Source organism: Poecilia reticulata, chromosome 2 (genome assembly GCF_904066995.2).
Source record: "Poecilia reticulata chromosome 2, P_reticulata-male-v2, whole genome shotgun sequence".
Taxonomy (NCBI): Eukaryota; Metazoa; Chordata; class Actinopteri; order Cyprinodontiformes; family Poeciliidae; genus Poecilia; species Poecilia reticulata.
The window spans coordinates 31,856,365-31,884,139 of NC_088831.1; the positions used below are offsets into that span (position 1 = coordinate 31,856,365).

The 27,775-nt window shown below is 35.7% G+C and overlaps 1 protein-coding gene across 2 annotated transcripts; it reads right to left on the reverse strand.

Moving 5' to 3' along the window:
* Nucleotides 1-4,434: 4,434 nt before the first annotated feature.
* scn1laa (sodium channel, voltage-gated, type I-like, alpha) lies at nucleotides 4,435-27,775 on the reverse strand. Of its 2 annotated transcripts, XM_081603711.1 has the most exons (26): nucleotides 26,969-27,775; nucleotides 25,861-25,995; nucleotides 24,851-24,939; nucleotides 24,623-24,751; nucleotides 24,186-24,277; nucleotides 23,556-23,747; nucleotides 22,969-23,032; nucleotides 22,669-22,810; nucleotides 21,403-21,609; nucleotides 20,505-20,768; nucleotides 19,182-19,556; nucleotides 18,342-18,465; nucleotides 17,200-17,438; nucleotides 16,926-17,099; nucleotides 16,090-16,446; nucleotides 15,452-15,904; nucleotides 13,595-13,733; nucleotides 13,362-13,516; nucleotides 13,070-13,243; nucleotides 12,805-12,927; nucleotides 10,407-10,682; nucleotides 10,265-10,321; nucleotides 7,946-8,083; nucleotides 7,765-7,869; nucleotides 7,137-7,407; nucleotides 4,435-7,033 (listed from the first exon to the last, which is right to left on the reverse strand). In XM_081603711.1, exons 1-26 carry the CDS (start codon nucleotides 27,362-27,364, stop codon nucleotides 5,847-5,849), a joined length of 6,057 nt encoding a protein of 2,018 aa, XP_081459837.1. In that variant the 5' UTR covers nucleotides 27,365-27,775; the 3' UTR covers nucleotides 4,435-5,846. The 2 variants fall into 2 exon arrangements, with proteins under 2 accessions (XP_081459837.1, XP_081459831.1); XM_081603705.1 differs by lacking the exons at nucleotides 19,182-19,556; nucleotides 25,861-25,995; nucleotides 26,969-27,775 and having other exon boundaries at nucleotides 24,851-25,834.

A 27,775-nucleotide genomic window follows, 5' to 3' on the forward strand; every position in this document is an offset into this window, starting at 1 on the left:
ATCTATTTGAATTTTCTTTTAGGCATAATTATTTCTTCTTCTGTTCTTATTAATCATCAATACTCAGTCTCTAGTTCTAATATATATTCTCCTAATTTTACAAAAAGCACCCATAAAAATAATAAAAAAACCCGAATTGGATACAGTGCAAAATCCCCCTATTATGAGTGGACATTTGCTTTCTCCAAATGAAATATTTTCTGATTTGCAATGAAATCAAACAAGTTAAGTAAAAATTTAGGTTTAAATAATAATGTGTAATACAAATATTTGTGACAGATGTCATTCAGTGTCATTGCATACCCCAGAATGGATTTATTTCTAATAGATATAATTTCATTGTCAATATAAATAATCCTAAAGCTACTAATACATCTAAAATTATAATGTATAAATATAATTGTGCATTGTATTGGCTGGCACTTTGAGAATCAGGAAAATGATGCATTCTATCTTCATCCTAATCTTGTATCACAAAAGTTCAGTTTGTCTGGAATATAGATAATTTAGAATTATACTTATACTTTTGTATAAGTAGGCTTTTTATTTTTTAAATAATTTTAAAATCTAGCCAATATATTTCAAAGCATTTCTTAACACTTTTTAAAAATATCACAAAGATCAAAAAAAGTACATCGTCAGGTCATTTATTTGTCCTTTAATCAGAAATACACCCTCATAAGATAGCCTTGAAAGAAGTTATTTCATTTAAGCTATGTGCACATTTTTTTGCTGTTAATCTTGACAAGAAGGCTCGGGACTGTTATTATTCCCTGACACTAACTTTGCTATCCACACTGGAAACATATTCCTGGAAACTAGAGGGCCAGTGTTATGTAACACCACAAACTAACTTCAGTTCGATGTCCATAGTGTTGAGTTTATCATGCAACGGTTCCAACAGAGGCCCTTCCATGCTCTGTCAGATACTATTTAGCACTAACTCTGACACATAATCATTGCCCTCTGAAGATCAATTGGAGAGTAAATCAGGTTGATATTGAGCTTCATGTGCAACAGCGGCCAATTACTGTGCCACATAAGTTTAGTCAGTGTTGGAGCTTATTTTGCTCCAACACTGCAGCTAAGAATCACAGACAAACTTAAAATAACACCTGTTATTATGTTACACAAAATTGAAACAAAATGTTTTGACTTATACAGTACACTCAAAATACAGCTTAAACATAGCAGACAACTAAGGTGTTGTACTTAGAAAACAGCTATACATATTGCATGAGTTGTTGCACTTTTAAAGAAAGCAGGGTAAAAACCTATTAGAACAGGACAATGTAGTCATATCCTCTGGGGTATATTGTGCTAGCACTCTAATGGCTATATCCATTGTGGTTTGTACAGGCTGCTATTGATCACAGCACCATGCCCAATTATACAAGCAACTCAGTTGCTAATGAACTCTTATTTTACCTTTTCATTTGTGTTGAATATTCCAAACTGAAATATGATCAGTTTGGACTTAACTGAGGTGCTAGTTTTCCCAAAAGGTTTCTGTTTTTCCTGAACATTTACAGTCTTCAGGTGTAAGAAGGATTTGTTTGCATTTGAAAAGTCTGTCCTGCTTGTATTTTATTGTTTTTGAGATGTGGGAAAAACAGGAAATAAGATCACGTGAATGGGATGTGCTCAATAGTGTTCACGATTAGGAGACAGAGATAAAACATGCATTTACATATATATGCATTTACATATATATATATATATATATATATATATATATATATATATATATATATATATATATATATATATATATATATATATATATATATATATATTCCTGTGCATCTAGTCTGTGTGTGTGTTAGCAGATTTAAAAGGTATAGAGATAACTCTCCTCTGTCTAGTGTAATAGGATTTTCTGCCCATCTCTCTGGAGCAAATACAATTACAGAGCTGTTATGGGTAGCAATCTCAGGTTTCTCTTTGAATTTTTTTTTTTTTTTTACTACAGTCCCTTTGCATACCAGTGGCCACATAGAAGCCAAATAGACATCTTTTGCCATAAACATGCCCGCATATTACTGCCAAGCATGCTAGACTCCTGGGGATGGGGATGGCAGACCAACATCCGACCTTCAACCCTAATGTAGTCGAACAAAGGAGTGTTCTGTCATGTTGCCTGGCAACCGGGGAGGAGAGTCTGCAGAATCATTCTTGATTTAACAGCCATTAAAATAGGCAATATGTAACAGCACTTGTTGCCATTAGCGAGCTGTGTGATCATTGAGATGCATCTCGTAACTGAGGGATGTTGAATTTCTTACATCACTGTGAAGATAAAATTAAGGGAAGAAGTCATGATACGAATAAGAGAGTTGAGATTCAACATGCTGCATCCTCTGATACAATCGTTGTGAAGTGCATACTGGAAATCATTTACACATAAAAAATGTCTGTCCAGAAAACATCATCTGAGAACTGTTTGTGGGTGCGGCAAAAAACTGATAACCACGAGCGTCATAATTTGACAAGATGACTGGAATAATGAGCACTTTGCAATCAACTTCCACTTACTGTCCACTGTGTTGTTGTACAACCACAGTTTGCAAAAGCAATGATGGACAATAACAAACATTTAGACAGTTTTTAATAATTAATAACATGTTCCATCCACTAAAGATGCTAATAGCTTCCGGCATATTGTGACAGCCTCCTTAGAAAGTAGATCTTGGCCTCCTGCACCAAAGAGTGCACTCGCTGGAGCTCACTTTAATTTCTGAAATTTGTGTCTTGACAAAAATTGGATCTAGTGTTTAGAAGCAATATCTGCATATTTTGTCATTCAAAAGCATTTGTTGACAATCAAGTTTTAAGTACTTTCCATTTCCCTGGAAATTCAAGACAGTAATGTACTGTAAGTTGATCCATTTAGAGTTTGAGTGGTCATTAATATCTTGCAAATGAAAATGGATGCTGAAAAGGTCAACATTTTACAGTTTTTGAGATCACTCTAATGTTGATTGTAGTTGCTTTACTGAAAGCATTCCATTTTCCATGTTATGACTGTAAAACCATTGAATCATTTCTGTGGCGCAGCTACAAGTTCCTGAAATTAAACAAACAACACGTCCCTCATCAGCTTTATTACTTCTATCCCATGACTCCTTAATGTTAACAATTTGTATTTAGTGGAAATATTTGCAAGCTTTTCAGTTGCATTTTATACAACCTGATATAAACAAGAAATATATCAATATATGCCGCATACCATATAATTGCATAGAGAAACTATGCTAGGAAAACTCGGTTGCCCATTTTCAGCATCAATTAAAAAAAAAATTAAATAAGAGGAAATTAAGCACTGATAATGTAAGATGCTATTTAAAATGATAACATATTTTCTGAGGAAGTAAGTTGAACGTTAATTTAAACTGCTATAACAGAGAGTTAATCTTCAGCGGGTGCTAGTAGTTTCACTCCTTGGCCATTTCATACTTGTGAAGTGTTGGTCAGCTGCAAAAAGTATCTGTGTGCCACAGGATGTCAATGCTTACTCAGCCTGTGGATGTTTTATCAAATTATTTACAGGCTATAGGAAATGCATGTGGAAGCTAATGCTTACACCCTTTACTAGTCTTTCACTTTGAGCCTTTCTTTTGTTTGTTTTTTTTTATCTTTAAAAGGGCAGTATTATGTATTTTCCAGGCATGGTGCCATCTCAGCACAATCAAGTAACTATGTTACCTTCAATTGTCATAAAATGGTTGTATACATCAAAATATGACTTTGATTTGATTAATGAAACTGCATCCTCCACAGCGAGTCACTTATGGGTGTGAATCCTACTATGTTGCAGTTGAAATAATTACGATACTAAACAGCTCACTTTTGTAATAATACCAGTGGAGGATTTATAAGAAATAGTCATTTATTTCTAAGCTTTGTAAATTCATTAATATGAGCAGCTAAAGACAACATATCTATATATCTTTAACTTAATATATTTTCTAGAAGATTGTAATATCTTTATTCCATGACCTGCATAAAAGAACAATTAGTGTTGTTTATTGCGCAATGATGGCAACAAATAATCTAGAGTCACTGAACCCATTCGGGGAGTATTCTTTAAGATGCATGTTTTTGGTTGGTGGTATTATATTGCAAATTCTATCAATTATTTCAGTAATTACCGTGGCTGCTTTTTATGATCTGTGGCCTTAAGTCTTTGTTTGTTGGATTTGAACCAATGATTTATCCCAGGACAAAATGAAAAACCGAACAGCGGACCTCCTCTTCCCCCAAAAAAGAAGTTTGCAGTTTTATACAAAGAGACAAGGAGTGGCTGTCTTTAAAAAAGCCTCTTTACAAAAACAAACAAAAAAAAAAAGCAAAGTATCAGCAAAACACAGGTACCCCCACTATCCAAAACAGCATTCACATCAGGACCAAATAATGTTAAAACATTGGCAGGCAGACTTGATATACTTATAATCTTTATTTAAACCATTACCCTTTTAAATAAAATGTGCTATAGCAGTATCTTGCATGCAGGTATCTTTATGCATTTCAAATAGAATGGATTTATACAATCAGCAAAAGTTTCTATAACAAAAACACTCTTTCATTGAGTATAAAGTGTAAAACACCATGCAAAAAGCAATTACATCAGTGGGACCTTACTGTCTTCCCCACCAGATCTGGTAACAACGTATGGTGGCAGTCATGAGAAGCAACAATATAAAATGTAAACAGAGGCAGGAAATAGCAATGATCACATGACGTGTGTGATGCAATTTCCTTGAGATTCTTCATAACAACCTGAGCCATCAAGTCCATCTTTGATATTTTCTATGATAAAGTTTGAAAGATATACTGGAAAATGCAGTGTACCCCCAGTTCTACGAGAAGTCTTTCACAGAGATTTTTTATGAATAGTTCATACCCAAATATCTTATTACATACCAGACAGCATACACAGTATATTTAGTTCCTTGTTTAAAATGGAATTTTATAATATCAAACAATGTTACGATTGTTTAAATTAGAATATTAATTTACATCACCAAGAGTAAGAGAATGAAGAAGCCTGTATTTTAGACCAGTCAAAACACAGTGAAATTTCCCCAAAACATTAGCTTCCCTGCAACAGTCAAGAAATCTGTCTTTAGGTAAATACCAAGGCAAACAAGATGATCTTTTTTTGTATTTAAAAATTTATTAAATGCTTTATTTTTAGAACACGTTTGCTTATAAAGATGTGCATGATTAATCTTTATTGTCAATAATGTAAACCCAGAAGACATAATCGTCTTCGATGATTAGAAAAAGTGCCTTTTTTTTTAAGGGTCACTGTCCTGATACTGATCAGCACAAAAACTCAGCAGTCTTGATGTTTTTCAGCCGTAGTTTTGCAGCATAAAGCCTGGAATTAAACTCCTGGTGAAACTGTACTCTTTGGCATGCATAGCCATGAAGAGAAACATTCATGCAGAATTACAAGTGGTTTTAGCAGACATCCTTAGCACAGTAATTAAGGCTTGTCTGAAGCCAGAATATCAATTCTAAATGAAACTTTAAAGAATCAACCTAAAAGTAAAACGGGTTTTATAAAAAGGCAATCGACTTACAAATTAAATGTATACAGCAATAAACCATTCTGTTTGAAAATAAATAGGTCACCTAATAAAAACTAGAACTGCACAATGGGCTGTATAGCTGGAGTAGCTGCAATAGTCATCAAAGCAATAATTAGTTTGTCTTTAAAAATACTTTAAGTAATTATACCAATTTCTGCAAAATAGTCCAAAGGGAAGAATTTCATTTGAAAAGCTGTAAACATTGTTTTTTTTTTAATTTCTAAAGTCAGTTTTGCTCTTCCATTTTTTTTATTTGTCTTGTTCTGTGATGTCTTTGCTCTCGACTTCCTTTTCACTTCTGTCCTTTTCATGTTTTCTATTCACATTTGGTGTTGCACTTGTACTTGAAGGCTCAGAGTCCTTCAAACCTGAGACTTCAATTTTATGGGTGGTAGAGAGTTCCACAGGTTTTTCTGTAAAAGAATCTTCTTTGTCAGTCAGCTGTTCATCCTTTTCAGCATCAACACGGACTACATCAAAAATCTTGGTCCGAGTATAATGTCTGAAAGCTCTCTGAATAACAGCAGCTGACACGTCCTCCTGTTTTTGGCGGAAAGTGGTTGTGATGGGTTCATACGACACCTTCGATGGATTTGCAGCCATGAAACGCTCCTCCATCTGGCCCCTGAGTATGTCCATCTCCCCACTCTCACCCAAGACACGTTTTGTAAAGGCAAACAGGATATCCAGGCAGTGAATGCGGTCACCACTCACAACTGGTAGATCCATAGAGATGAGCTCCAATTTGTTGGGCTTAGGAATGCGTAATGGTGCGGCTAAAGAATCTGCAAAGTCTGAAAGCATGCTGCACTTCACAAACTGTGTTGCAAGAGGGTCAAACTTTTCCCAGACCTCATAAAATATTTCAAAGTCATCCTCGCTTAATGGCTCAGCGCTCTCCTCTGTGGCCACGCCAAAATTCTCCAGGATAACGGCAATGTACATGTTCACAACAATAAGGAAGCAAATAATGATATAACTCACAAAGAAGGCGATTCCCACTGCTGGACTTCCACAATTTCCTTTAGCATTATTACTACCAGGATGCTCCATTTCAGAATTACAATCGATATCGTCCTTGCTGTTGAGGATAGGAGCTAGAAGGAGATCCCAGCCTCCCGATGTGGTAATTTGAAACAAACAGATCATGCTGTTGCCAAAGGTCTCAAAATTAAAAAGGTCATCGATGCCTTTTTCCTTCTTGACATAGGCAAAGTTTGCCATGCCAAAGATGGCATAGATAAACATCACCAAGAACAGCAAGAGGCCAATGTTGAACAAGGCAGGAAGTGACATCATCAAGGCAAACAAGAGCGTGCGGATCCCTTTGGCACTTTTAATAAGGCGGAGGACGCGGCCGATCCTAGCCAGTCGAATCACTCTGAACAGGGTTGGTGAGACAAAATACTTCTCTATCACATTTGCAAGAAAAATGCCTGTGGAAATAAAAGAACATGTATTAAAGTTAACAAATGAGCAAACATGTACAAAAGTTTAACTGTTTGTTTGCACAAAACAGAAGCCAAAGAAAAGTCTTACCAACAATTGAGAGGATCACCACAATGAAATCAAATATATTCCAGCCATTGATGAAAAAGTACTGGCGAAGTGCAATCATCTTTAGCAAACATTCTCCAGAGAAGATTACAATAAACACTATGTTAATGTACTTGAGGTTTGTTTCCCATTCCTTACTTTGTCCTTCGACTTCCACCATCATAGTTACCATATTTAACCATATCAGAACCATTATTATAATATCAAATATTTGTTGCGTGACAAAATCAAAAACATATCCTTGAAGCTTGTTCTGAAATAGAAAAACACATACAAAAAACAATAAGCAATAGGAAAATGTGGATTACCAAAAGAGATTAGACTCAGTTGTTGCTCAGATTAGAGGTCAACCAATGCAGTTTCCTCCATTACTGAGTTCATTGTTATGGTTTACATTGTCCATTTACAAGCACATTTGCTGTTTGGCAAAAGAACTTGTGGTTCCTCTTTGTAGAAAGTTGCTATTTTCAAACAAGCAGAACCTACTTTAGCACATCCCTCTATGTGCATCACAATGCACATCAACGTCTTACACATCCTCAAAACTGACTGCAATAAGTCAAAGTGGCTGATTAACTAGCCAAACTCTAACTAAGTTAGATTTACTTACTTCTGGCCTTGGGATTGGTTTCTGTGGCTTCTTTGATCCCAGCTTTTTCATAGCATTATAGTATTTCTTTTGCTCATCGGTCATGAAGATGTCTTGACCTCCTAAGTAAAAAGGCACAACAAACAATGTTAAACTACAGCAAAACATAAGTAGTTGTTTAAAGAGAAGATGTGACACTTATCTTTCTCTTCTGTTGATTGAAATTGTCTATAATGACACCAATGAAGAGATTGAGGGTAAAAAAGGCCCCAAATATGATGAAAACAACAAAATATATGTACATCTTCAAGTTGACTTCATATTCTGGCTGTTCTCCTGCCTATAATAGAGACAACAAAACACACAAATTAAACTGTAAATTTAGAACTAAGAGGGCTGCACAGTGGTGCAGTAGGTAGCTTCTTTCTGCATGGAGTTTGCATGTTCTTGTTGTGCATGTGTGGGTTCTCTCTGGGTACTCCAGCTTCCTCCCACAGTCCAAAAACATCAGCTAATTGTTAAGTTTATTGGGTTCTCTAAATTTTCTTTAGTGTGCATGCATCATGGTTGTTTGTCCTGTCTGTCTCTGTGTTGCCCTGTGAGAGACTGGCGACCTGTCCAGGGTGTACCCCGCCTCTTGCCTGAAACGTTCACTGGAGATGGGCACTAGCACCCCTCCTGACCCCACTGGGGACAAGGGTGCACAGAAAATGAATGGATGTAAAACTAAGAGCTCCTTCAGGGTATTATAAGCCTGCAGCCCGCAAGACTTTACTTACTCCTTCTTTCATCAAGGTAGGAGTCAAGTTTAAAACCCACTGCGTTAGCTCTGCTTGTGCAGCTCTAACCTGTAGTCGTGCTTTCAGAGGTGCGCACTGAGCGAGGGTGAGAATGATTTATCTTTGCAAACAAAGGATTATGTGCTGGCGTGTGCGTTTACATCTACACACTGTCCAGTGGTGTTTTAAAAATGACAGTCATAGAGAGCGTTTAGATCTAATTTCTTTCTGTGCATTGCCAGAACAAGGTGGTGTTTTAGTTCAGTTAACACTATTGCCTTGTTGCAGGATTTGAAACCCAGATATTGCTGTGGGGTAGACAGGCAACCTATCCGTAGTGTAACACACCTCTCACCCCTGCTGTTATAGAAATAGATTAATTTTGAGTTTATGTATAGGAAATATATTTCAAGGCATATATCTGAAAAATAAGGACAGTGTTTCCCCAAGAAAAATTGCTAAGCCCAGTGGTCGAGACGCTAAGGCGATCCATTTTGTATTAAAATTAGAACTTAATGGACATCTTTTCTAAAAGTAAGGAAAAACCAATTAAATAATGCAGAAAATAAAAATCTACCCCAATCACTCCTGGGGTTTAAAAATACACAAAAACATAAACTCACATAAACTGTATACCAGGGGTGATCAAGTCCAGTCCTCAAGAGCTACGGTCCTGCAACTTTTAGATGCATCCTTACTCCTACAGACTGGGATCAAATGTCTGAATTCCCTCACCAGCAGTCATTCAGCTCTGAATAGGCCTGGTAACGAGCCATTCACTTGATTCAGGTGTGTTGGAGTATCAATGGATATGAAGGTTGTACAATGGTAGCCCTCGAGGACTGGACTTGAGCAACCCTGCTGTATATACTACCTAACACTATTATGCTACCTGACACAGTTAAGGCATTTCTTGTAGCTGGTGGAGGTTCCTGCTGATATGAATATTGAGTAGATAACAGGTTTGGTGGTGACGGTAAAATTTGCCTTGTTAGTTTTGGAGCCAATCTCATACCAGTCAATATTAGAGATAGGATTATGAAACTTGTGGGAATCAGATAAACCCTGGACCAAACCACAATCTTGTTTGGGGGGAGCAAAATTATGTATTTTGCGGGGGGAGAGACAGAGAGAGAGAGAAAAGGCAAGCTGTACGTGCCAGAGTGATTACCACACCCTTATAGACCTACTGAAAAGTACTGTATGCACAATCCTACAGCTGTGCATGAACAAACTGGTGATCAGTATCAGGAGAAGGTTCCAGGTTGTGCAGGGTTCTTCCATGAACTACTGAAGCCCCTGTTTCTGAAATGAATAATTTGTTAAACTGGCACCATGTCTTGTGTAGTTCTGTTTAGGAGGGAACACAAAAGCGTTTTAACAACATGAGATATGTTGCCAGGATGTTTGTTTTATTTACAATTATTCAACCAAACACAAGTTTTCTTACTTTTCTGTTAACTCTATATCCCTCTCCACATGATCAAATGCATTCTTTGTATAGGACTACAGAATGCACTCGTGTATTTTATCCTCAAACTGAGTATTTTTGAGAACTTTAAAAACATTTTTTATTACTTTTAAACTCAACTTATGTTAAAAGTTTAAATATGAAATATCCCATCAAATGTGTTAATTTTAAATAATAATAATAATAATAATAATAATAATAATAATAATAATAATAATAATAATAATAATAATGTTAGCAATGTTGAGATAAACAAGATACATTTTATTACTTTGCTTGGAGAATCCACAGCAGCATACATGATATCCATCCAGCCTTTGAATGTAGCCTGTCAAGAAAGATGCTTTAAATAAGACATTAGCATGTTTGGAAATACGAAAAAGTTATAAGCAGAAAAATATCAAGTTACTTACAACTTGCAGAAGAGCAAGGTAGCCCATTGCAACATTGTCAAAGTTGACTTTGACATTCTTCCAGATGGCAGTCTTATTGCCTAACATTTCACATTCTGTTTTGTTTTTCACTTCTTTTGGGAGGAAAGTCTTCTCCGAAGTTTTATTTTCACAACTATAGAACTTCCCTGCAAATAGGTTTACTCCCATGATGCTGAAGATGAGCCAGAAAATGAGGCATACCAGCAGAACATTAAAGATAGAAGGAATGGCTCCCATCAGGGCATTGACTACCACCTACAAAAAAGAAAAACACCACAAAAATAACATATCTACTACCTGTGCCCAGAACGTCTTTTAAAAATAATTAAAAATAACACTATATCCATGAAATGGTATGAAAAGGAACACACAAGAGTGATGAAACCTATGTAAACAAACAGCAGGACACAACATGGGGGGATGGAAAACAGGGAAAAAGTAGGAAAAGAAGGGAGAAAATTTATTAAAGTGTACTAATCTTCAAAAAAATAAATAAATAAGTGGTTACTTAGTTTTAAATAAGCATTGATAGAGAACTTCTTGAAGAGGATCAAGGATGCCAAAAGTTTCATTACTGTAAACAGAAACATAAAATAAAACAAAACATAAATAAATCATGTTAGATAACGCTCCAAACAATATTAAAAGCAGAAAGATCTATGTGAGAAGATGAACATGGAAATAAAGGATTTCACAGGCAACTATGGGAGGAAAGAGACTATAAAGACAATACCACCACAGCATGAGAAGAAGTACATGTACACGCTTCATTGATTTTCTGTTACACAGTTACATACATGTCTGTAGGCAGTGAGCATGTGAAACCAAAGTAAAATTCCTTGTTTAATGACCTTGTTTGGTCAATAAAGCGGATTCTGATAAGTTATCAGTCTTAGTTTGGACTGTGAGTTGATGAACAATGACTTCAATAATTGCAATATTGAGTGAGATGTCCAAAGGGTATTCTGTGAAGTGATTCTCCTACTTGGGTTTCTTCAGAGTACGCAAGTTATGGATGCAGTGTGAAACTGTTCTGTAGCCTGGCCATTTCCTTCCTGTGCAATTCCACTCAAAAATAATTCTCAATTCAACCACAGCCTAAGATTTCTCCCATTGACTAGGATTGTCTCTGGTCGAATTTTGACCAGGCCAATCAACGAATGGAAGGAGAAGTTGTGAACAATGATGTACATTTTCTGTGCTGTTTTAAAAGTGTAGTGTGCTTGTAGTTTTAGGAATAGCAGTGGAGGAAGTGAACTAATTCTTAAGTCAATCTTGGCCATGCTTCCAAATATTCAATTAACATTAACAGCTGGCGGGTTTGGATTGGCACATCTCTCTTCGCAGTGGAGGATGATTGGTTACAGCGCAGATAATTTCCAGTAACCTTCTTAGCTTTGACCATTACATATGTCATGGGCAAACATTAGCAATTGGGTTAGACCTCAACAGAGTCCACACCTCCAGGAAGCAGTAACTTCTCAACAGCCATGGCCAACATCATCTGTACTACACTCAGGAAGTGTAGTACAAAGGCTATTTTTTTAAAACTAGGGTAGTCCTTCTATAACAAACTAAAAATATAAAACAGAGTTACTGTGGCAGAAAATGACTGGGAAAAAAGAGGTAAAAAGAGGAATATGTTTATTGCATGCAACAACTGGGAAGATTGTAAATAAAGTGTGTGCATGTGTGTTTGGAGAGCTTGTACGGGGGAGGGGGGCTTTAAGCAGAGCTACACAAGTATTATATTTTGGCTAGCCAATTCCGTAAGTAAACAAAGGCTAAAAATGTGAGCCCAATTATCTGTTCTCTTATATAAAACAAATTTTCCATCATAGATTACAAAGCCTGGTAAACTTCAAAAGTGTTTTGGTTCTGGATCAGAAATGTAGTTAGTACCTAACATATGTAGCCAAAAAGCCAAAAAGCTTCTTACAATAACATAGCAGCAAACTATTACTAATTCCAGTAAGATGCCTTTAAACTTTTTTTTTTTTTTTTTGTCCAGAGGTCATTTGAACCACACTATGTACTATGCATTATTATTTCCATGAACATATCTTTGGTGCTTAGCAATATTTATAGTATTTTCACAAAAGTTAGCATAGGTTTCTTTTTCTGATGAAGATTTTGAGCCTTGAAAAGTGAAACTCAAATGTATAAATCCCTTGAATGCTTACAAAACTTTTAAATCCAAAGATGATTACATCCAAAGTTCTTTGGTGATATTTTTTGACAATTATTCCCAGCAGCTATATGCTTAAGGTTAAGTTTTAGAAGAACTGTGCTTTAAGCTTAAATGAAAATCTTGAGCTCATTGTCAGCATTATGGTTTTGCTTACAGTTTTGCGAAAGAGTTTGTGACTGCACTTACCCTCATGCCCTCAAACCGTGACAGAGCTCTGAGGGGCCTCAGAGCTCGCAGCGTTCTCAGAGATTTGATTGGACCAAGTTCTGAGTATTCTAAAGCATTAGCCACCAGACTGACCAGGGAGACCTGGAAAATAAACACACAGACACTGTAACCAGAGAGGACTGAGAATGTATCATATTTTGATAAGCGTGTTTATCAAAATATAGAAAATCATTGTTTTAATGTTTTTTAATGTAATTCCTTCTAAGTTGATGTTTCAACTCACATCAACAATGAGGAAGTCCAACCAGCACCATGCATTTGTGAAATACTTGGCAAATCCGTATGCCATCCATTTCAGAAGCATCTCCAGAATGAAGATAAAGGTAAAAATTTTGTCTGCAAATTCCAAGATCACTTTAATTGTCTTCCTCTGCTCAGAGTATATATCTTCAAAAGCCTAGTGAGAAAACATAGTCGGTCATCACACTACCGGTGATTGTATATTGTAGTCAAATGTCAAGAAAGCATTGAAATAAGCTTTACTTAGCAGAGAAAAAAAAATCTCTGAGACTTACAAGTGCTCCACTGCTGAGCAAAATCATGAATATGATGAAGCTCTCAAACCAGTTGTGCTCCACTATCCAATAACAGGTTTTCCTTAGAGTCCACCACATTTTCCACCAGCCGACATTCACATTTACTTGGCAACACTTAAATTTCTGGATGCAACCTGTAAAGAAAAAAAGTGTGTTGCTTGTCTGTAATGTGATTAGAAGCAAGACTGTCAGACAAATGTTGGAGAATTTACCAGCAGTAAAGCAATCATGTGGTTCCTTAATTACTTCTACAACAGGTACAAGCTCCGCAGGCTCTCCGTTTGATAGACCATCCACTGTACTCCCCTCAGAGGCACTGAACTGTCCGTCATCGTCATCACCATCGACAACCTGTGGATGCAATCAAGATTGTGTCTCAAAAAGCAAAAAGTTTTTGACAAAATCTATGATGCAAATTTTTGGGCCACGTTGAGTGTGATTGATCCATTTTCCTCACACGTATTACTCTTTTTATTTTTAAATCAAGATATTTCTACCATTTTCCAGAAGCTTTAACAAATCAAGAGCTAAAATCTATATTGGTTTTGAACTCAGAGCAAAAGGAGTCCATCTACTGGCCAAATGCCTTATTTACAAGCAGAATCTGAATGCAGTGCACTTTAAATATAAGGATTTACAACTATTGCATTGAAGCAGTCCTTTGCAATGGAAATATTGTACATGTTGATACTACTGTTATTGGAATGAGAACTGGAATTCATCATATTGTGCAGCTCTAGCGGTAACACGTGAGTTACATGATTTCCCGTCTTCAGCAAGTTCTCTTCACCATGCACAAAAAAAAAAGAAAACGTAAACTTCTTCCTTAGAAACCTGGAGGTATTTGTAGCTATTCTTTGCCATTTCTGGTGAAGCATTTTGATTTGTCATTTAGTTTACTGTTGTAAGGGCTTCTGCAGGGTGTGTCTTCTAAAGGCTGGCATGAGCTAGAATGTCTTCCTGCAGAGTGCAGGATACCATGGGATCAGATAGTGAAGTGCTGGCAGTGATGTAAGTATGTTATTGCAATATTGTGGATGTACTAATGTTAATGTAATAATGGTTCATTTCCCCGCCCTTTCATTCTGTTTCTGTGAGAGAAACCTGATGCTATGCTGGAGCAAAATCAATTGTGGTACTCAAATGATTTGTTTTTCCAGTATTTGGAATTTTTAAGTTAGCTAATCTTTCATTTTAATCTCAGGTATAAGACAGCTGCATGAAAGTTTTAGCTTAATTTTGAAAATGTATTTCCTTTCTGTTGTTTTAAGAATATTAGCGTTATTACATTAGAGTGACAGCAGGTTTTTGCTTTAAATTATTATCTGGTAGTTTGTAGATGAATAGCAAATATAAGTCTAGGGTGTGATTTGTATAATACCATTAAATCAAATTTAAAAATCAGTTTGGGTAATGTGCCAAACACATGAAAAAATGGCAACTCATGTATGAATTAAGGTACATTTCTTCATTTTAGCAGTGATTTAAGTATTCATTATACCAATAAGTTTTTCTTTATCGAAGTAATGGTAAAGTTTTGGAGTGACATTAGCTAGACACCCAACTTGAAAATAATTGACAAAAAGCTTGACAGCAATAACGAGAAGGGTTTGAGTGATCTGTTAATGAGGTCTTTCCATTGATTACTTAGAAAAGTATGATCTTGGAAAGAAAACAACATTTTTATCAAGATCGATCCTCTTTAAACATTGTTTTAGTACCACTGGAAGATGTGTATCTTATTGCAGACCAGAAAGAAATTTCTCAGTTCAATGAAAATTATTTTATATCTAAATTTGTTAATCCTAACCCTATCAACAACGTTCTCTCTCAGAGCTGGATCTATCACAGACTAGTAAAAATAGTGAGTAAATGAAAAACAATCCTAATGAGATGTTACAATTGCTACAATTGCTGTGTCTCTGTCTTTTTTCACCCAGTAATCCCTATTGCATGCAATTAGCCCTTTAGAGGAAAATTCAGCTCCACAGCACTCTTCCTGCTTTAAATCTTTTAAAGCAGGAAGAGTGCAGCATAATTTTAAGAATAAGGCAAAACATAATTCCTACCATATGACATTCCGGTACGTTGGATGAAAAACTGCTGAAGTCCTCAGTGTTAAGCATTTCAAAGTCTGACTCTTCCGCAGCAATGGGAACGGTCACAGTCAGACTTGGGTTATTTATAAAAGACATGATGGAATCATCACTCCTGCTGTTGACGATGTACTTGTTTCCACTTTTATCCACTCCAGTCACTTCACCATTACTGTTCTTAGTTAAGTCTTTAATGGTATGATTGGGGACGCCATTATGTCCAAATGTTTTGTCCTCACTTGTTTTTTTGTCTCTGATGCACAAACCGTTGCAACAACTTCGAAATTTCAGTTTAATGAAGGCGGTGGCTCTGTGTATGCGATCAAACGCAATCTGCAAATTGTTGAGCTCATTGTCATCTTCTACAGACATCAGATTGTCTGCACTGAATGAACTCAGCAGCAGGGCCAGGAACAAGTTCAGCACCTGTAAGAGGATAACATGGCTTTAACCAGGATTGATCTTGAGTTTGTTGCTCTCAGATAATAAAGAAAAAAAAAACATTGAATGCTATAAAACTGCATTCAGTTCAATTACTCATTACAGAAATAAGCTCCATTGAAAACATTTGAATGATATGGAATGAAATGACCATAAAAGATGCAATGTACCACAAGATTTCCAATAACCATGACCATCATGTAGAGAATGAGACATGGGGCTTTCCCAGCCACCTCCATACAGTCCCACATGGTCTCTATCCATTCTCCACAAAGCACTCGGAACACAATGAGGAATGAATGGAAGAAGTCATTCATGTGCCATCGAGGAAGAGGGCGGTCTTCAGAGATTTTACACCCAAATTCCTTATACTGTTTTCCAAACAGCTGCATGCCCACAACAGCAAAGATGAAAACAATGATGGCTAGCACCAGGGTCAGGTTTCCCAAGGCTCCCACTGAATTACCAATTATTTTGATGAGCTTATTAAGAGTGGGCCAGGACTTGGCCAACTTGAACACTCTCAGCTGTTAGAAGAGAAGAAAAAAAGAAAAACTTTAGAGACACACGTTTGTGTAAAACTCATTTGAATGATAAACATCCAATTAGAACCAATATGCCTCGAATGACAAGGTCATCTCAGATGTATTCATACCCCTTATAAGTTTAAAATTATTTTCATCTCACCAAAAAATTCTAATCAAGGAAACAATCAACAAGGAAATCCCACAGGCATCTCTCAAACAAAAATTAAACAATGTAAAATGAGTATCAATAAAAAAAAAAAATCTCTTCCTCTTTGTATTTACATTTTAATAAAAATGTCATGCTGAAACTTGTTGAGCTCTTTTTCAATAGTCAATGGATCAAGCTTCATTAGCATTACAGAAAACAAACTCTCCGAGTAGCTTTTGAAGGTTTGTATGTGCTGACAAGAGTCAAGTCTTTTAATTTCAATATTAACCAGAATAATTCCATAAAAGGAGCAGCTCTAACAGATACTTACCAATCTAAATGACCTCAGAATGGACATGCCTTTTACATCAGCCAGAGAGAGCTCTATCAAGCTTAAGCAAACTATGACTCCATCAAAAATGTTCCATCCCACTTGAAAGTAATGATAGGGGTCCAGTGCAATGACCTTGAGGACCATTTCTGCTGTAAAGATGGCTGTGAACACCTTCCCAAGAGTAATTACAAGGGAGAATAATGAAACAGGATTTTGAAAACATAGTAAATATGTGAAAGATTTTTCTTCAGAAGTCTAGAAGCTGACTTACCAGGTTTCCTACATACAGCATGTTGGTGAACCACGGATCCATTGGATAAAACTCCATGGCCATGAAAACTGTGTTGAGTACAATGCACACGGTGATGGCTAGGTCCGTGAACGGGTCCATCACAATTATTTTGACTATTTCTTTGATTTTCAGCCATAGTGGACAACACTCCCAGATGAGGAATTTGTCGGCAAATTTGTACCAGTAAGGAGGACACTTCTGTCTTGATTCTTCGAGTTCTATTGTCAAAACATCACAAAATATTTTAGTTGAATAGATGATTTAATTTATGATCATAGATCATAGATCACAAACAACCATGCACACACACACTCACACCTAGGGACAATTTGGAGAGACCAATTAACCTGACAGTCATGTTTTTGGGCTGTGGGAGGAAACCGGAGTACCCGGAGAAAACCCACGCATGCAATCGAACCCAGAACCTTCTTGCTGCAAGGCAACAGCTCTACCACTGCGCTACTGTGCAGCCCTCTCTTTACATATTTGTTAAAACTCATTATGTATTGAAAGCATGAGACAAATATTCTGAAAAAAAAAACAAGTTCATCAGCCTCCTCTCTTTGGTCTTGCTGTCATCTGCAGAAATACAGAGCTCTGTCAGAAACATTCAATAAGAGCCAAGCGGAAGGTCTAAGTGCTGTCAATGAGGCTCATGTACGTGCTCCTTGGACCCTCCCTCGCACAGCACGTACAAGCTTAATTTTGTCGTTTTGCTGCATCTGTGGCAGATTAATAACAACTTCCCATTACAGGAAAACTGTTTATCGGCCGTCATCGGTGGTCATGCTTACTAGCCTGCACATTCACAGTAAGAGCTGCTGTAGGGATGGAGCTTATTGATTGTTTCTGACTGGGACCAGTAGAACCACAGGGCGGAGGCAGAGAAGCTTGATTTTTCACATCTTGTCTGTCTCATATTAAACTGTGAGGACATAGTGACAGTTTTAACAAATATCTAGAATAGCTTGCTGTTGGTCCATGAAGTACACAACCTTAAAACAGACGCCTATTATAATCATATTATAATAGGTTTGTGGTTATTATATCATAAAATGTCAAAGGTTCAATAGACAGAATATTTTTAAAACATTGCATATAATAGGGTTACAATGGCATACCCTCCATGGTGGTTGTGATGACACTGGCTATACTTAATGCTCTCTGTCTCATCTCGGGTAACTCCAAACTGTTGTGGTAGTTTTCCCCACTGGTCGGTTTGCCTTCAGTGTCTGTGGTGTCAGCCTTCACATAGAAAGGATTATTAATGCCACTGTGCTGAAGATGGTAGGTAGTAAGAATAAAAAATGGAGTTCGCTTCAGCATCTTATTTATCTGTATAGTTGTTTTTATACTAAATCTTTTATTGAGGATTTAGCAGTTTTCCAGCTTTCTGGTAAGATGAAACCAATAGTTCAGTTTTAAAATCATACTTAATAATGATAAAGATTGATAAATAGGCAAAAACATGTTTTTTTTGTTGTTTTTTTTAAACTTGAAAGTTCGCTTACATCTATGCATAAAAAAATATTTAAAAACCCATTTAGGTAGCATTTCTAGGACATCAGGTATCAATATCTTACATTATTTCAGCAGCAGTAAGTATAATTGTTGTATTTTTTCACCTTTCAAACAGAAATCCTAAATGATTCACAGACAGTAATAATAATCAGAATTATTTACTACAGAACAAAAGTAATTTGGTAAGCCTGCTACATCTGCTGCAAGGTGATAGTGCTAACATATGTAAACTATGGAAGCTGGTGATACACATGTGTGCATGGAACATGGCAATAATGTAAAAAACAACACCAAAAAAAACAAGAACGTGATTTGGGAGATGGTCAACAGTGATGTTGACCATCACTGGCGCAGGCAAGACAATGAAATGTAATAAACATAACAGGAGATGTCGTAAGCAAATAAAATAAGGTAATCTAGGCTATCAAGATATTTCTTACATTGTTTCCGGAGGAGGCCGTATCTATTCTCTGATTAGGTAGAAGAAGCCCTGTAGGCAGTGATGTAGGAAATGAATTCCCGTCCAACAGAGAAACAACCCCATTGCAGTCTATAGAGCTGTGCCTGATCCCAAAGGGTTGAAACCGGAGATGGGGTAAGAAGCTGCACTGGCTCACATTGCTGCTGTGTCTATCACGTCTTGAGGCATTCAGCGGGGATCCCCTCCAACTCAGTTTGCCTTCAAAAATGCTGTTCTCGTCATCTGCAAACTCATTTTCTGAAGCGACATCTTGTGTTTGACTTTGGAGACTGAAAAGGCTGGTTTTGCTGTGTCTTCTGGAGGAGAGCAGTGGTCCACGGAAACTTAGAAAGGACTAGGAGAAAAAGATATTCTCCAGTGGATTGATAATAAATGTTGAGGTATAGAAAAAAAAAAAACTTCCAAGACAGTATTTTGCAGTTTAATGCTGCAAAGTACTGTATTTCCTAATGGAAAATGGAATGGACAATGGAGGAAAAAAAAACAAACATAAAATCTATATAGTAGTAATCGATGGGGAATTGGAAGAATGTGATCACAATGTGAGGTGTGTTGATGATGAAGAAAAGGATCACAATGATCAGAATGATAAGAATTTTAAGATGAAAATCTCAAGTAATGTGAAATATGATGGATAGTGACAAGAAAATGAGATGAGGAAGAAGAACAAAATGAAGGTGATAAAAATGACGATGAAGATGATGGCCACAGTCAGAACATCAATGATGATGATGAAGTTGATGATGAAGATGATTATCAAGATATCCAAGGGATGCCAAAATCTGATTTGATTTTAGTAAGAAAAATAAAATTCTGGTGTCTAACAGTTGAAGAAATGTTGCCATTTAAGGATCTTAATGTAAATGTTTAACTGACCTATCTTCTTCTTCTTTATTTTTTTTTTACTGGCGTAGTTTTATTGACAGATTTTAAAAATAATTTAAAATTATTCCAAACAGGTGCTTTGATTTATTTATTTATATTTCATGTTTTAGATGTAAATTTGACAGCTACTGTTTGGTAAATTATATTATTTGCAAAAGCAGGCATAAATGGCAACACCATTTATTATACTATAAAAAACACTGGCATTAAGCTTTAAAAAAAATCTACTACTACCAAAGTTTCAGCTCTCCTGAATAGTTGAAAATATACTTCTGGTGATTCAAATACAGTGACAAAACACATGATTCAAAGACTAAAGGCTGAAAAATATGAAATGCAGACTTTAAAATTCAAAACAAGTAATGGACTGCTCAGCTAATGATTCATGGTACTGCACCTGGTGTGTAGATGAACATTTCATGTCAGAGTTGAGCGGATATTCATCCACAGAGAAGCGGAAACGATTTGCTGGTAAGCTGTCCAGTGAGTCTGAATGAGATATCTTCCTGGCTCCTTTTTCCTCCTCTTTTCTCTTTTTCCTCCTGTTGCGGCGCTCTTTGGCACTTTTGGAGCTCAGCTTAGATACTTCTGAGGAGCTCTCTGTTCCTCCACCTTTGTCCAAAGCATCTCCATTGGTTGCTGCAGCTGCTTTTGCCATTGCCTTGATGAGAATAGGCAGCATGGTGAAATAAACAGATGATAAAAATTGCATCAGATGTGTCAACATGGCTGGTTTGCATTGGAAGATGTGATTCAAGTTGAACAATGAATAAAGTGTGCAATGAAAATTTACTACAAATAAGGATAATATCTTTAACAAGGAAAATAAGACGCACTGCGACATCTAATTTAGAGTTAGCTACTGCTCAGTGTGCCAAACAAGGAGATATAAATATTCTAAAGATCACAAAAAGATTAGAAAGCAAGGAGTGCACAAACAAATACAATTTTAGATTATTTTCAGATTTTCTGATGTATTTTAAAACCTGTTTATACAGTGTAGGATGAATATATAACAACCTCAACCACTATTAAAGACTATTATTAATTTTCTGCCTAGATGTTGTTTTAAAGTGTAGTTGAAGTATTGGAAAACAGTCCTCTTTATTACATTCATTATGCGCCTTTGGCATCATTTGGAACACTAAAACCCATTAAGTAGTAGACAAGAAGTACCTCAAACTTTGTTGCATTCATGTCAATAAAAACATGTAAACGTCGGAATGAACCTGTACATATATGGTAAAACTTTGTAAAAACAATTTTATAAGAGAAGGAATATCCAGTTAGTGTACCTGAGCATCCTCTTGTTGACGTTTTAGCTGCTCAATGGCTATATTATATTCATACTCCTTCTCCTGAGCTTTCTTTAGGTTGACCTGGCACTGCTCCTCATAGGCCATAGCAACTACAGCCAAAATTAAATTTATCAAGTAGAAGGAACCAAGGAATATAACCAGGACAAAAAAGATCATGTAGGGTTTCCCAGCTGCTCGCAATGTCTGTAAATACAAAAGAAAAAGTTAATTTGATTTTGATACAAATACCTCATAGTAAATACATGACGTATTTTGAAACACTCAATATTTATTATTTCAATTTTTCAATTTAACTAAGGTAAATTGAAAATAAACAGTTTAGTGTTGTCTAAACTCTGTTTCTGAGTTTAGACAACGCTAAACTCAGAAACATAAAACAAATACAGAAGTCATAAGAGGCTATGTTAATTACATTTAGTAAAATAGAATTGCACAATTTGCCGCAGTAGTTCCAGTAAGTTGAAATTATCAATATTAATTGACCTTCTTTAAGCAGTCATATACCAGTCTTAAATCAGAAAATTACCCCCTTGACCCTGAAAATGGAAATAACATAACCAATTGAACAATGCTAATATATAAATATATATAAATATATTTATATATTTCATAGAATATATAAATATTCTATGACATTCTATGAATGTTTTTCATAGAACATTGTATTTTTTTTGTTGTTTTCCTTAAAATTTCACATTAAAAGCTGACATTTTGGATGGTATTTAAACAATCTGTTTGATGTAAATAAAAAACCCACTGGCTCTGGGAAGAGTTTGTTGCCACAGGTAACATTACCTCCATTCAAAGGCACTTTAATGTATGAGATATTTGCTTTGCTCATTGTTAATATGAAGCTCATCAATTTGGTCTCCAAATATTGTTCTAAAAAACCTTTCAAAATCTGTTTGCCTGAACCACGTTACGACTCCCATTTATCACAACCTAAGGTGCACCTGTGCTGCCTTTAAAGTTGAGTTGACAGAATACTATTTTAAATCCTGCTTAATCCTTAAAAGGAAAAACAAAGCAAGTAAAAAATCTAATAAAAAACAACAGAAAACAAATGATTGGGTCCATTTAAACTAGATATATATATATATATATATATATATATATATATATATATATATATATATATATATATATATATATATATATATATATGCAGCCTTATCTTCATCACAAGGCTAGCCTAGAGAAAAACGTTGGATTTTATGTTCTTTTAATTTTTGCAGAAGTTACCTGCTGATAAAGATATTCCCAGTAATCCTGTGTCATCAGCCTAAACAGAGAAAGGAAGGCCCAACCAAAGTTGTCAAAACTTGTGTAACCATAGTCTGGGTTTCTTCCACCTTTTAAACATGTATACCCCTCTGGACACTGCCTGTAATACAGAAGGAGGGTGTTAAGCACAGAAAAGATTCACCATCTAATAGTTTTCCACTGTATTATCACAGTAATAGTTTTGGCCAGTATCACACCAGGGTAGCATTTTTCTATGAAAAAGCCAGTATTCTGTTAGCTAGAGTCTGATGTTCTTACCCAGCAGAGCTGCTGTTTCCACAAAGCAATGCATCTTTTTTCCCTGGAAGGAAATATTGATTACCTGTAAGGAAAATTAGTGAAACATAAAAGGTTAGGGATGGTTGAGAATATGAAATGAAATGATATCAGACTTAAATTGCGCTTTATCAGGACATTCAAAAACGCTTTACATAAAATCATTTTCATTCACACGTTAATTTCCACACTAGCTTGCCACCACAAATTAAATAAGTACAATACAACCCCCTGTATTTACCAGTAGAACAATACAGTGTATATATATATATATATATATATATATATATATATATATATGTGTGTGTGTGTGTGTGTGTGTGTGTGTGTGTGCTCTATCAGCACAGTAACAAGTACCTGGAAATACCACAAGCAAATGGCAGTACTAGGTACAGCCAAGATACTGCGCAGAACCCTTAAGCTCCCAGGCCTCTGGTAGAGGACCCGAGCTCAGAGGATGAAACAGACCACCCACGGAGGGTGAGAAGGGAATTTTATATATATATATATATATATATATATATATATATAAATTAAAGAAAAACAGAAATAGAAAATAGAAAACTCACCTGTGTCATTTATGTAGCTCTCATTGAATATATTTGTATAGTTTGATGTTTTTATGCACTTATTCCTCAGGTGTCCCATAAACAGCTGTAATCCTACAAGTGCGAAGACACTCAAGCAGAAAACGGTCAGGATCATAACATCAGTAAGCTTCTTCACTGACTGGAACAACGCACCGACAATTGTCTTTAGACCTGCAAAACAAAACAGGATGATAATATTGGAATTCTCAATACAATCTACATTATATAATCAGATTGTATCAACTTACACAATCTGACATTATCTGATTTTAATTGTTACCCCTTTAACATTAATGCAAATTTATTTCTTAACCACATCAGAAAAATATTAAATTACCCAATATGTTCATAATTCAAGAAATATACTGAGCAAAACTATCAAGTTCCAAGGCAAAAGCTACTGTTGACCAAAAAGGTTTTCAAAAGTTTAACAAGCATTTTGTATTCACTCAGGTTATCTTTGATATTAAAAATAATTAAATGATCAAAAAGGTTAGGAAGGTTAGGAGGTTATGTAGGAAGGATGGAAAGAAAAAACTTCGATCAGTTTTTAAAAAGGGCAGGAACAAAAGGGAGAATGACCGCCATGCGCTTTCTCCTGCTGCTCACCTGGTATCACTGAAATCGCCTTTAATGTTCTGAGCACCCTGAATGTACGAAGAACTGAAAGATTTCCGATGTCGGCAAACTCAGTTACATACCTGAAAGAAAAGTATTCTTTAGTTGAAGTTAGTAATTGTTTTCCTACTTGATCACAAAACCACATTAGCATTAGGGGAACAAACAGTAACAAGGGGAGAAACTAGTATACTGTAAAATCTTTCTCTAATATGCTACTTGTAAGACAATTATAAGTCCCATCTTATTTACTTCTACGTAGATTTTAACTGAGTCAGAATGGATCAAGCAATAAAAAAAATATTGATAGTAAAAATCTAAGTTTTATTGAAAATACAAAACTCATCTTTTGAAACAAAGATCTTGGTAAAACAGATACAACAACTGTAATTTTAGGTTCCTTGAAATTCCTGAAGTTCTTTACTTACGCCAGAACAATGACACAGAAGTCCAGCCAGTTCCAAGGATCTCTCAAGAAGGTGAACTTCCCTATGCAGAACCCTCTTGCTAAAACCTTAACAACGAATTCAAAGGTGTAGATTGCAGTAAATGTGTACCTGTTGGAAAGAGGATGTTTTCAATGGCACATCATTTCAAATGGAAACATCCACAACCGACCATATATGAGTGATTTGATGAATGACTCGAAAACTCACTCTACTTGTTTGGCGAAATCAGGTTGATTGCTGAGAGTCATGAATCCACAGTTGATGAGGATCGTACACATGATCAGCATGTTGAACATCTTACAGGCAGATGTTAAGAAAGCTGGTAGCTGTTTTAGAAGTAGCATGTTTTCATTTACTCGATTTCTCGAGTTGTACCTTTGAACATTTTGTTTTTAAAGCTTTTGATAGATGCCCCAAGAAAGCATTTTAGGCAGTGAGTGCAAATGTTGATCTAGGCAGCCAATATCGAAAAAAAAAGATTAATATTAAAGAACAATTATTTTCAAATCTTTTCTGAATTTCTAAATTCTACAATAAGATCATAAGATACTTTGACACCAACTCACGGACTTTGAGTCAAGGGGTCTTCTGAGTGTAACACTTTAGGATTTATCTTAAGATTCATAATGGGTAAGAGTTTCATTTATGTTAGTTATTGACAGCCAATTTTAAAGAAACATGCTTCAAATTGAAAATATTAAAAACTATCACATGAACTACCTAAGCAGGCAACTGTATAAATGGTTACTATATGGTTGTAATCATAGTACAAAGCATAAACAGTCATCTGACATTAAAAGCAGTTACTCATGTGAGATTTAAACTGTTCCTTTTCTAAATTCCTGTATAAACTCACTGTGCTGCAGTGCTAACCAGCTTATTCTCAAATGGAAGAACAGGTGAATATTCAGCTTGTTGTGTTGTGAGTATATTTGTCCCTTCTGTTATTGCTAGAAACATTTTATTATCTGATGAAAAATTACACTATTCTTTGCTGCTGCTTTATTACAGTTTGATGTAATCTCTGAAGTGTGTTAGGGCTTCAGAAAAATCTTCAAAACAAAAATTAAGAGAAAAAAACAAAATGTCTACATACAGCAAAACCAGAAAAAAATGCTTTTTGGCTAATTTTTATTACAAAGTAAACCTCTCATCCCTAATCTTACGCTCTTTGGAAATTAGGTTATGCGTTTTATTACTCACAGCATGTTTCATACTTTACTGAAAGGATATGGATGCACCAGAATTTTGAATGACAGCTTTCTAATGACATTGAAGGGAGACAGGAGGTACAAGGCAGGAGCAGCATTGAATCGATAAATGAGCTTCTTGTTGTTTACTACTATAAAAGTCTGTAAAACAAAAAAAGAGAGAAAGAGGAATGATATATCATTATAAAACAGACTTTAAAACCCCTACTACCTTTTTGAAATGTAATTGAGTCATTATCTTTGGGGGAAAAGTACCTTTTGGAAGAGTTTTAAAGGACTGCACTTTTTATTTTTTTCTTGAGCAATATCATTGAGAATTATCATCACTAAAATTTGTGGATATTCCACTTCACTCAGTGTGATTACCACAGTAATTACACTGAATGAAGAACAAGCTTGTTTTAATCAAAATTGCATTAAACACAGACACACCTGCAATTAATGTTAAAGTGAGACTGCTTGTTTCCACACAAGCTTGTTATCCTAATGCTATCTGCTGAACCCTTTCTGCCATTTGGAGGTCAAATAAAGATTCGATAAATATCTTTTTCTTTTTTTTTTTTTTGATGTCACTGCAAATACTTTACCACATTCTAACATATACACATTGCATACTGTAAATATGACTTTACTAAGTTTTATATTTAACAAACAAATATTTTGAAAAGTGTTTATTTTGCCAGAATTGGCTATTTTATAACTATTACTTAAATTTGTGTCTTTAAAATGTCAGAATTTGCACCTAACGTAATATTTTTGTCTGCATAAAGACATTGTCTTTAAATAACAGAACATATATTCTGATTGGTTACTCAGTACCTAAGAGTCATTTTTACAAAATATCTTTTTTTCTCAGCTTCACAGAAGCTGAAGCTGCTGCCCCCGCGACCCAACCCCGGATAACTTACTTGAGTAAATTCTTCATGGCAACTTTTTTTTACTTTTACTTGAAATATATTAAAAATATGTTAAAATTGTGCTCTTACTTAACTATATCAAGAAAGGCATTTATTCATTTAAAGATAAAATTCAGAGGATTCTTTGAAAACAAAACTTAACTTTCTCTTTTTTTTCTCTCTCTAGATTTTCATAAGTCAAAGTTAATCAAACCTACTTTCTGGTTTGAGTAGTACGGATCCAGGTCTTCCAGCGCTTTTGACATCAGGCCTGCAGGAATGTCATACAAAAATGGGAGAGGCTTGCCAGCCTCCAGATCACGGCTTGGTTTGACCTCATCCTCGTACTGGTGTTTTTTCTCTCCATCGCTGGACTTCTTGGCTTTTTTCTCAGCGATTCTTTTCTCAATGACTTTGAGCGACTCGCGGGTGAGGGGACGGAAGCCGTCAGGACCTGCTGGTACAAGGAGTTCCGCCATCTTTTCATCCTGCACCTTGTAGAGAATAAAATCATTAACTTCTGGCTCGTTATATTCTCTTGTGCTCCCGGATTCAATGATTCCATGCGTGGAAACAAAAGCCACATGGAGATGACAGTCAACGCTCCACGTCATACATTTTCAGAGATTATTCTAACATTTAAAAGTATAACATCACATCAACAACACAGACACTTCATACACACGAAAACAGACATTCATTAACCTGAGACAAATAGAAAAGAAGAAGAAAGAAAGAAAGAAAGAAAGAAAGAAAGAAAGAAAGAAAGAAAGAAAGAAAGAAAGAAAGAAAGAAAGAAAGGCAAAGACGTCTTCGGAGAATTGCAGAAGCAAATCTGATTTGTTACTTCTGTGTACAAACTTTTATAGTAAAGGCATATTCTTCTCTTTAATTTATTCAAATAAGGGGTATCTTCGCTCATCCAACCAGGAGCTGTCTCGAACCCTCTTAAAAGTTAGAAACTCCCTACAATTTGTATTCAAGATCAAACATTAGTTGTCACTTTATCTAAACAAAGTGGAAGC

Bases quoted from the DNA above. Each gene is read 5' to 3' on its own strand.
- scn1laa (XM_081603711.1), bottom strand. From the start codon at position 27,364: ATGACGTGGAGCGTTGACTGTCATCTCCATGTGGCTTTTGTTTCCACG. The intron at 18,466-19,181 runs GTAAGAAATATC...TTCTATGTGAAG, and splicing joins CGGCCTCCTCCGGAAACAAT to GCTGACACCACAGACACTGA. The intron at 8,084-10,264 runs GTAATAAAATGT...TCTCTATTATAG, and splicing joins CTGTGGATTCTCCAAGCAAA to GCAGGAGAACAGCCAGAATA.